This window comes from Primulina tabacum, chromosome 13, assembly GCF_025594145.1.
Source record: "Primulina tabacum isolate GXHZ01 chromosome 13, ASM2559414v2, whole genome shotgun sequence".
Lineage (NCBI taxonomy): Eukaryota > Viridiplantae > Streptophyta > Magnoliopsida > Lamiales > Gesneriaceae > Primulina > Primulina tabacum.
Genome location: NC_134562.1, coordinates 8,972,683 through 8,984,314, shown reverse-complemented (window position 1 = coordinate 8,984,314; position 11,632 = coordinate 8,972,683). Strand labels below are relative to the sequence as shown.

General features: G+C 40.9%; 2 protein-coding genes across 2 annotated transcripts; one reads left to right on the top strand and one right to left on the bottom strand.

Annotated features, from left to right (window-relative positions):
• Positions 1–32: 32 nt before the first annotated feature.
• Positions 33–11,541, top strand: LOC142521845 (uncharacterized). Its single transcript, XM_075625018.1, has 2 exons — positions 33–307; positions 10,804–11,541. Exon 2 carries the CDS (start codon positions 10,849–10,851, stop codon positions 11,539–11,541), a length of 693 nt encoding a protein of 230 aa, XP_075481133.1. The 5' UTR covers positions 33–307; positions 10,804–10,848.
• Positions 6,933–7,688, bottom strand: LOC142521846 (uncharacterized). Its single transcript, XM_075625019.1, has one exon. The coding sequence runs from the start codon at positions 7,686–7,688 to the stop codon at positions 6,933–6,935; it is 756 nt and encodes a 251-aa protein (XP_075481134.1).
• Positions 11,542–11,632: the final 91 nt, after the last annotated feature.

Here is an 11,632-nt window from a genome sequence, read left to right as displayed (position 1 = left end):
CATACTGCATTCTGCTACTACTCGAGTTATTTTCTTGTTTCATCTAATCACATTAATCTCAAAGAGTTTGCTCTGTAGTATCTGGATCTGGGTTTATCTCGAATAAACTCGATTTGTTTGGGGAAAAATTAACTTTTCTTGTTCCAGTTTATTACAGAGCATTGGCGGTGAATGGAGTGATTTATTTTGTCTTCTTTTCTTTCTCAATTTCCTTTTTAACTAGTGTATGTTTAATAAATCTTCAAGTGGCTTTATAGAGTTGTTTCCGGACAGTGTCATGTGAATACTGAACTATATTCAGGCATAGGTAATAAATTTTGTGGTTACCATGGAACCGCAATGATGAGCTGATTGAACCTGCATGTGCAATCATTTATTGTTTCAACCTACAAGGTATCATATTTTGAATAAATTTTAAAATTTGCGGAAAAATAAGAATTTTATTTAACAAGAAATAAATCTTCAAATTTCGGTTAAAATAAACTATTTATCTAAAGATATTTGAAATAAAAAGATCACAACAAAGTTTGCTAAAAATACTTGCTGAACATCGTGAAACAATCTCGTGAAATCAGAGTGTTAAAATCATCATGCATAAAATCTTAAAACGTTGGCGGTCCTCGGATTTAGCCTCCTGCACAGTCCAAGCCGGCTCATTGGTCCCCACCCCTCATCTCCTCATACTCGTCCTCACCTGCATCGATCAAGTCTAGTGAGTCTAAAGACTCAACATGTATAAACTGGAGATAATAAGTAATACATAATAAAATCACATGCATCTTTAAAATAGAACGTACATACTTAAGCTTGAACATACGCACATAAACATAAACATAGACGTGCCATCATCATAAAACTTTTCATAAACATACTTGCATCTTACATACTTGAACATGCATAACTTCATCATTTTGCGTAGAGATATGTTTCAAAGCAAGTGACTCATACATAAATGCGCCTACCGGACAGGCAGGAAAAATCCACCACCACATACATGAGATCCCAGGTCATGCTTTACAGGGTGGATTGGTCCTTGGTCATGCTTTAACGCTTTCCAATCCTGATCTAAACCCGGTCATGCTTTACCGGGATGGATAGGTCCTCGGCCACGTTCACCGACTTCAACACCCGTTCATAATTGGAGAGGTTCCTGGACACGTTCTCCGGCTTCCAAACCCGTTCATAATTGGTCACAAGACATTTAGCATTGCTCAAAAACATAAAATATTTTCTTTTGCTCGTCGAACATACTTACATGGCTTTGAAGGATTCGTTGGATCTCGCTTGGGGCCACTGCTGCACATACTAACATGAGTTCAAACACTTATCTTTCATAACTTAGACGTATTAGTCATGCTCACACCCAAAAATGACAAATTTCCTTATGACGTTTTAAATCTCTCGGGACTCGACCTCGTTTAATCATCGTACTAAACCATGAAATCAAACCCTAAAACAATCCCTATATTCAGTGAAGACACGGACTCCGTGTACACATCCCGGTCTGGGTCCGTGTAGCCTCAGCAACTCAACCTACGGAATTAACAAAGGCACGGATCCCGTGTCAGGGTCCGGCTCCAGGTCCGTGTAGACTCTGAAAATTCACACGTCGAAAGAAACAAGGGCACAGACCGCGTGCCAGAGTCCAGCTTCGGATCCGTGTACCTACGGGAATGGTAAACCAACGGAAATCATTACACTTGTGGCTTAATCCTCCTAACTCGATCATGCGGACCGTGAACCAACACCTTGAGACCCATCCTAGGATGCTACGGTAATGATTCAAACTCCCATGACACCTCAAAACAACGATGCAAATCATACAACGTAACTCAAACCGTGAACACGACATTTTGACACTAAAATGCTTCCTACGACTTCTAATGCAACCAAGTGCCTATCGACACAAAACTAAGCACCAAAAATCATCCCAACATCATACTCACAATACTTAAACGCAGCAGCGATCATACAACGGTTTCAAACAAAGCCTGCAACAAATAAACTTCAAGAACACGTCAAGAACACATTTTCAGAAAATAACAGTTTGAGCAGTCCAACAAAAACAATCATAAATCACTCATTTCTTGTCCAAAAATTACGAATTTACTATCAAATCGAAGGTATCAAAAAGTTCTACATTTTATATGTTGAAAGTCATTCCCGAAAATCGACCAAATTTTTGCAAAAATCGAAATGACAGCAGATACGTTTTTAGATCTAAAATTGTCGGTACAAAATTCAACTCAAACGTTTTTGCTCAAACTTTTCACAACATACATTTTTTTTTACGCATAATAAACATCACAACACATAATATGACGAGATCGATGCAGAAACAAAAGTTTATACATGTTTTTTGATATTTAAAATTCACGATACGGCGATACTAAAGCGCAAATGGTGCGAGGGTTGATCCCAGACGATTTGTGGCGCGATTTCTTGCAACAAAATCAACGAAGGTTTGCTGGAAAATTAGAAAGGGAGGGGGCGGTTGCTCTAGATCTTTGAACCCTAAGTTTTCTTTTCAAAAATCTGAAATGAAAGCAAAGAAATGTGTGTGTGTGTTATCGTGAGTGTGGTGTGTGTGTGCGCATGAGATTATTGATCATGGGATGAAATTTTTGCTTAATTAATAATTAACAACTAATTAAAATGCTAACCCACCTTTAACTTTAATAAAATATCTTAATTTAAAATAAAATGCACACTTGCTAAACTTTAAAAGTTTTAAAATCTTAAAATCACCTAATAATTAAATTAGGCTTTAAAAATGCTAAAAAAAACTAAATAAATCATTTAAAATGTCCCATTCTTAACTTAAAATAAAATACCACATTTTAAAATCGTCAAAATCGTCGTCGGTCTCTTTTCCTCGATCCCGCATCGAATAATCGCCTGAAACATGAAACTCGAGAAAATATTTTAACGTTTATCACAAAAACATAAATAATTTAAAATAATGCAATTAAATAAATCATGCATCGCTAAGATCAAATTAAATTAAATAAAAAATTAACAATTAAATAAATGCATGGGTTCTACAGTTCCTCCACAACTTAAATAAATTTCGTCCTCGAAATTAAGTCTTACCAAACAACTACGGGTAGCGATTCCTCATATCTGCCTCGGTCTCCCAAGTGGCCTCCTCCATTGATTGATTCAGCCACGGGACTTTGACCAGCTTGGTCACTTTGTTCCAAAGTCTTCGTTCCTGTCAGTCTAGGATTTGGATATGTCTTTCCTCATACAACAGATCTGGAGCAAGCTGCAACGGCTCATAACTCAAACCATGCAAAGGATTTGCGAGGTACTTCCTCAGCATCGAGACGTGGAACACATTGTGTGCACCGGCCAGATTCGGCGGTAGGGCTACATGGTAAGCTAGTGTCCTAACTCTGTCAAGAATCTCGAACAGTCCAATAAATCTCGGACTGAGCTTGCTTCTCTTTCTGAACCTCATAACACCCTTTATGGGTGCTATCTTCACGAAAACGTGATCACCTATGGAAAACTCAAGATCTCTCCTTCTCTTGTCAGCATAAATTTTATGGCGACTCTGGGCGATCTTCATCATGTCTCGGATCTTGACCACCACATCTGCAGTCTGCTGAACAATCTCTGGACCAAGTTCTGATCTCTCACCGACTTCATCCCAATGAATCGGCGACATGCACTTCCTCCCGTACAATGCCTCGTAGGGAGCCATACCTATAGATGATTGGAAGCTATTGTTGTCTGTAAACTCTACTAGAGGTAGCTTTGATTCCCAATTCCCGTGGAAATCGATCACACATGCTCTCAAAAAATCCTCCAAAATCTGAATCACATGCTCAGACTGGCCATCTGTCTGAGGGTGGAATGCGATACTGAATAGCAACTTCGTCCCCATGGCTGCATGTAAACTCTTCCAGAAGGACGATTTGAACCTCGGGTCCCTATCGGACACAATAGTAACTGGGATCCCGTGCAATCGAACTATCTCCCTAATATAGAGCTCCGCATACTGCGTCATGGAGAAAGTCGTCTTCACTGGAAAGAAGTGTGCCGACTTAGTAAGTCGATACACTATAACCCAAATGGCATTGGATCCTCTGACTGACCTTGGAAAACCAACAATGAAGTCCATGGTGATATTCTCCCATTTTCACTCGGGGATAGGGAGTGACTTAAGCATTCCTGCTGGTCCCCGATGCTCTGGCTTCACTTGCAGACAAGTGAGGCGGCATTCAGACACAAATCGACGGATGTCTCGCTTCATACCTGGCCACCAATAAAAAATCTGCAAATCCCTGTACAACTTGGTACCTCCTGGGTGGATGGAATACATATATGTATATGCCTCTGTCAGAATATCATCTCTGATCGAATCAACACTAGGCACCCTCATTCTTCCTCTGTACTTCACAATACCATCAAACACTGCGTAGAGTACACTGTCCTTGGCTTCATCCTTCAGTCTCCATTTCTGCAATTGTTCATCCGAAGGCTGACCTCTACGGATTCGGTCTAGCAACGAAGACTGGACTGTCAGATTAGACAGCTTAGGAGCTCTGCCCTTGGGATAAACCTCTAACCAAATCTCTAAATCTCTGACTGGAGATATCTCTGCACTGATAGCTGTGCTACGACTGCAGCTTTCCTGCTCAAGGCATCTGCCGCAACATTAGCTTTCCCCGGATGGTAGCTAATCTCACAATCGTAGTCTTTCACTAACTCCAACCACCGTCTCTGTCTCATATTCAGCTCCTTCTGCGTGAAGTACTACTTGAGACTCTTGTGATCAGTAAATATCTGGCATTTCTCGTTGTACAAATAATGTCTCCATATCTTCAACGCGAAGACAACGGCAGCTAACTCAAGATCATGAGTCGGATAGTTCTTCTCCTGCACCTTCAACTGTCTGAAGGCATAAATGTGACCCGATCGTGCTTCAACAAAACTGCGCCTAGACCGATCTTAGAGGCATCGGTGTACAACACAAAATTACCTTGCCCTGATGGCATGACTAAAACTAGCGCAGAAATAAGAGCTTGCTTCAAAGCATCGAAGCTATTCTGACATCCTTCTCTCCATACGAATTTATCATTCTTCTTAGTCAACGAAGTAAGTGGCACTGCAATCGAAGAAAATCCCTGAATAAATTTTCTGTTGTAGCCTGCTAAGCCTAGGAAATTGTGAATCTCAGAAGCATTCTTCGGTTCAACCCAATCCTTAATTGCTGTCACCTTAGCTGGATCCACCTCGATACCACTGCTAGATATTATATGACCCAAAAACGCTACCTTCTCCAACAAGAATTCACACTTACTGAATTTTGCAAACAACTTGCGACTCTGCAAGACCTGAAAAACTGTACTCAACTGCTGACTGTGCTCCTCATGTCTCTTCGAGTAGATAAGAATGTCATAAATGAACACTATGACGAACTGATCTATGTAGGGCTGAAATACTCGATTCATGAGGTCCATAAAAATTGCTGGAGCATTCGTCAGGCCAAACGGCATCACTAAGAACTTGTAATGCCCATACCTGGTTCTGAAGGCTGTCTTATGAACATCTGCATCTTTTACCTTCAGCTGATGATACCTTGATCGCAGATCTATCTTAGAGAACATTGTAGCTCCCTGCAACTGATCGAATAAGTCCTCGATCCTTGATAGTGGGTATTTATTCTTGATCGTCACCTTGTTCAACTCTCTGAAATCGATACACAGTCTCATGCTCTCATCTTTCTTCTTCACAAAGAGCACTGGTGCGCCCCATGGTGAGAAACTAGGCGTGGATGAATTCTTTGTCTAGAAGCTCCTGAATCTGCTGCTTGAGCTCTGACATCTCAGCTGGAGCTAAGCGGTACGGTGCCTTAGAAATTGGCACATTACCTGGCATAAGGTCAATGGCAAACTCCACCTCTCTCTCGGGTGGAAGGCCTGTGACGCCATCTGGAAAAACGTCAGGAAAATCTCTTACTACTGGTACATCAGATAATTATGGAGTGGGTACGTCAGGTGCGGAAATAATACTGGTCAAGAAAGCTTGACATCCCTTGTGAATAAGTCTCCGTTCCTGCATGCAAGAGATCATGCGAGAGAAATTCTGGCTAAAAAAGAAATTGTTCCATGCCCAACGGTCTTACCAACACTGACCTTTTCTGAAAATCAATAAGAACTATGTTCTTCGTCAGCCAGTCCATTCCCAAGATGATATCAAATTCTGGTATCGGCAACACAATCAAATCGGCATATACTAGGTGGCCCTGCAGTTCAAGATCGATGTCTCTGACCACGCTAGTAGCTGATAGTTCTTCCCCTAATGGGACTGTCACTGAATAGTTCACGTCGAGTCCAATCGACTTGAAGTCCAGATGATTAGCGAATGTTTCCGAAATTAAAGAGTGAGTGGCCCCGGAATCTATCAAGGCCATCGTGGCTACCCTCTTTATAAAAATATTTCTTGAGAGATGTTAGCACAACACAAAACTTATATCCCAAAATTCTAACTTTAACCTCATGCATAGTAGAAAGTCTCTACACAAGTCACCAAAAATACTATCTAGCCCACTAATAATCCCAAATAAAGATTCGAAGCATGCATGAAAAAATTTAATATTGTGCTGAATTAAATAAGTTACCAGTCAACAAGGTCGTGTCTGGGTTCGCCTCTTCTGCCTGCATGGAGAACACCCTACCCTGGGTCGGCTGCCTCCACTGTGGGCAGTCTCTCAGCATATGATCGCTGACTCCGCATTTGAAGCATTTGCCCGATCTTCATAAACACTGTCCCGGTTGCTGGCGGTTGCACTTCGGGCAAACTGGGTACTCACCGGGCTTCTGTGGAGCCTTCTTCTGTGGGATAGGACCTTTGCCCTTCGGCGGTCCCTGATATGGCCTCTTCCCTTGCTGCCCCTAGAAAGGCCTCTTGAACTGTTGCTGCTACTGAGGTGCCTGATAGGGCCTCTTGCCCTGTCTGTCGTTCTCGATATCCTTCTGATCCTGTTCTGCCGCCAAGGATCTAGACACGGAAACTGCATAGGTAGTCGGACCAACAACCCTGACATCACGGGGCAAGATCATCCGCAACCCATCAATAAAATGCCTCGGCTTCTCTCGACCATCATTTGCAATCAGGGGCACAAAGTGACACCCCCTCTCGAACTTTCTCACGAACTCAGCTACGATGCTGTCTCCCTGACGCAACGTCATAAACTGCCTAGTCAGTCTGGAACGTACTTCTTCAGTGAAGTACTTGGAGTAAAAGACCTCCTTAAAGCCATCCCATGACAGAGTCTGCAGATTCACCGACACAGACGCGCTCTCCCACCACAGCCTGGCGTCTCCTGTCAACAAAAAGGTGGCACATCTAACTCTGTCTACATCCTGCAGTTCCATGAAAGCGAAAATCACCTTGATGGACTTAACCCATCCCTCAGCTATCATCGTGTCAGTAGTCCCCGAGAACTCTTTTGGGTCCATTCTCCTAAACCTTTCATAGACCGCTTCTGGTCTGGGCCTCGCCCCTGTGTCTCCTGCAGCCTGATTCCCCGCAAACTTTGCGAAGAACTGAGTCATCCCTGTAAGCATCTGAGCCTGAAAATCTGGGGTTGGACGTGGACGAGTGGCCCTCTCCCCATCCTGAGCTTCCCTATTCTCATCGCCTGCTTCACGCACAATCCTACATCTGGGGGGCATAATGTTCCAAAACTTACCCAACACATAAACTCAATATGCATGGACATGATATTAATATCATAAGATGCACGTAATTTGAATTTAAATATGCACATGTTGAAATCATGACTTGATGCTTACTACATGAAATAATTTAGAACCTTAAAACTTACAGACTTGAGGTGTGGCTTTGTGAGCTTGTCGCAACTGGCAGTAGGCATAACCCTTTACAAGAAAACCGCTCTGATACCAACTGTAACGTACCGTATTTTGAACAACTTTTAAAATTTGCGGAAAAATAAGAATTTTCTTAAATAAGAAATAAACCTTCAAATTTATATTAAAATAAACTGCTCATCCAAAATATTTGCAATAAAAAGATCACAATAAAGTTTGCTAAAATTACTTGCTGAACATCGTGAAACAATCTCGTGAAATTAGATTGTTAAAATCGTCATTCATAAACTCTTAAAACGTTGGCGATCCTCGGGTTTAGCCTCATGCACAGACCAAGCCGGCTCATTGGTCCCCACCCCTCGTCTCCTCATACTCGTCGTCAACTGCATCGATCAAGTCTAGTGAGTCTAAAGACTCAACATTTATAAACTTGAGAAAACAAGTAATACATAATAAAACCTCATACATTTTTAAAATAGAACATACATACTTAAGCTTGAACATACGCACATAAACATAAGCATAAACGTGCCATCATCATAAAATTTTTCATAAACATACTTGCATCTTGCATACTTGAACACACATAACTTCATCATTTTGTGTAGAGATACGTTTCATAGCAAGTGACCCATTCATAAATGCGTCTAATCAGACTAAACCACAGTACTAGGCTGGCAGAAAAATTCACTACTACATACATGAGATCCCCGGTCATGCTTTACCGGGTGGATTAGTCTCTGGTCAAGCTTTACCATTTTTCAATCCTGATCTAAACCCGGTCATGCTTTACCGGGGTGGAGAGGTCCTCGGACACGTTCACTGACTTCCAAACCCGTTCATAAATGGAGAGGTCCCTGGACACGTTCTCTGACTTTCAAACCCGTTCATAATTGGTCACAAGACATTTAGCGTACCTCAAAAACATAAATATTTTCTTTTGCACGTCGAACATACTTACATGGCGTTGAGGGATTCGTTGGATCTCGCTTGGGGCCACTGCTGCACATACTAACATGAGTTTAAACAATTATCTTTCATAACTTAGACGTATTAGTCATGCTCACACCCTTTCCTTGTGACGTTTTAAATCTCTCGGGACTTGACCTCGTTTAATTATCGTACTAAACCATGACATCGAACCCCAAAACAATCCCTATATGCAGTGAAGACGGACCCCGTGTACACATCCGGGTCTGGGTCCGTGTAGCCTCGGCAACTCAACCTACGGAATTAACAAAGGCACGACCCCGTGTCAGGGTCCGGCTCCGGATCCATGTAGACTCTGAAAATTCACACTTCAAAAGAAACAAGGGCACGGACCCCGTGTCAGAGTCCGGCTTCGGATCCGCGTACCTACGGGAATGGTAAACCAACGGAAATCACTACACTTGTGGCTTAATCCTCCCAACTCGATCATGCGGACCGTGAACCAACACCTCGAGACCCATCCTTGGATGCTATGGCAATGATTCAAACACCCATGACGCCTCAAAACAATGATGCAAATAGTACAACGTAACTCAAACCGCGAACACGACATTTTGACAACAAAATGCTTCATACGACTTCTAATGCAACTAAGTGCCTATCGACACAAAACGAAGCACCAAAATCATTCCAACATCATAATCACAATACTTAAACACAGCAGCGATCGCCCAATGGTTCCCAACGATACCTGCAACAAATAAACTTCAAGAACACATTTTTAGAAAATTATAGTTTGAGCAGTTCCACAAAAACGATCATAACTCACTCGTTTCTTGTCCAAAAATTACGAATTTACTGTCAAATTGAAGGTATAAAAAAGTTCTACGTTTTACATGTTGAAAGTTTTTCCAGAAAATTGACTGAAGTTTCACAGAAATTGAAATGACAGCAGACACGTTTTTAGATCTAAAATTTTTTATCCAAAAGTCAAGCCAAATGTTTTTGCTCAAACTTTTCACAACATACATGGATTTTTTACGCATAATAAACATCACAACACATAATATGAAGAGATCGATGCAGAAACAAAAGTTTATACATGTCTTTTGATATTTAAAACTCACGATACAGCGATAACAAAGCAAAAATGGTGCGAGGGTTGATCCGAGACGAGTTGTGGCGCGATTTCTTGCAACAAAATCAATGAAGGTTTGCTGGAAAATTAGAGGGGGGGGGGGGGGGGGGGGGGGGGGCGGCTGGTCTAGATCTATGAACCCTAAGTTTTCTTTTCAAAAATCTGAAATGAAGGCAAAGAATGTGTGCGTGTGTTATCGTGAGTGTGGTGTGTGTAATAGTGTGTGTACGTGAGATTATTGATTATGGGATGAAATTTTTGCTTAATTAATAATTAAAAACTAATTAAAATGCTAACCCATCTTTAACTTTAATAAAATCTCTTAATTTAAAATAAAATGCACACTTGCTAAACGTTAAAAGTTTTAAAATCTTAAAATCACCTAATAATTAAATTAGGCTTTAAAATTGTTAAAAAAAACTAAATAAATCATTTAAAATGCCTCACTCTTAACTTAAAATAAAATACCACATTTTAAAATTGCCAAAATCGTCGCCGGTCTCTTTTCCTCGATCCCGCATCGAATAATCACCTGAAACATGAAACTCGAGAAAATATTTTAACATGCATCACATAAACATAATTAATTTAAAATAATATAATTAAATAAATCATGCATCGCTAAGATCAATTTAAACTTAAATAAACAATTAACAATTAAATAAATACATGGGTTTTACGTGTACTGAATTTAGGCTCTGCACGACTTCTCTCTTTCTGGAAATATTCTTCAATGCACTGGATGGTTTTGTTTTTGAAGTCAAGTTTTTGTGTTGGCAATGAATGTGCATTATCTGAACTAAAGATCCATTCTTGTTGAAGTGTAACCAATCATTATTTATACAATTTGTTTATTGAGTGGGTTTTTCTTTTTTTATTTTATTTGTTCAGACACATTGTTCCGACTGAGGAGGTAGCAGGTGTGTTTGTGTAACCATGGTTCTAGGTCTGAGGACCAATACCAGGAAAGGCCCTTCGGCTCAGCTTGATTATATAATCCACATCAAGGAGGTTAAGCCCTGGCCCCCATCTCAGTCACTGAGAAATCTTCGTGGTGTTCTGATCCAATGGGAGAATGGTGATAGGAATTCTGGCTTAACCAATCAAGTCGTCCCTTTGCTTGATACTGGGGGTGATGTTGGTGATGGAAGGATTGAATTCGATGAATCTTTTAGGCTTCAATTTTTGCTGTTGCGTGATATGTCTGTCAAAGGAGGGGACGGGGAAACGTTCCAGAAGAATTGCATCGAGTTCAATCTTTATGAACCAAAGAGGGACAAGACGGTGAAAGGTCAGCTACTGGGAATGGTTGTTTTGGACTTGGCGGATTATGGTCTTGTTAAAGAGAGTTTTAGTATTAGTGTCCCCATTAAATGTAAACGGACATATAGGAACACCGCACAACCACTTCTTTTCCTTAAAATCCAGCCATTTGAGAAGAGCCGTACGAGCTCCTCTTCGAAAGACAGCTTGATGAGAGAAGCTTTAATGGACAGAAATCATTTTGAATGTGTTTCTACGTTAATGAGGGAAGAATATGCAGAAGAAGCTGAGGTTGCGTCATATAATACTGATGATGTTGTTTCTTCGCACTCGATCGTCTCAGGCCATTACTTCTTCAGCAGCTGAATCTAATGGGAGTTTATCACCTCAATTTTCCTACATCCAGAGAGGTTGCACAAATGTTGGGGTTAATGGTGAGTGATCACTCTGCTGATAT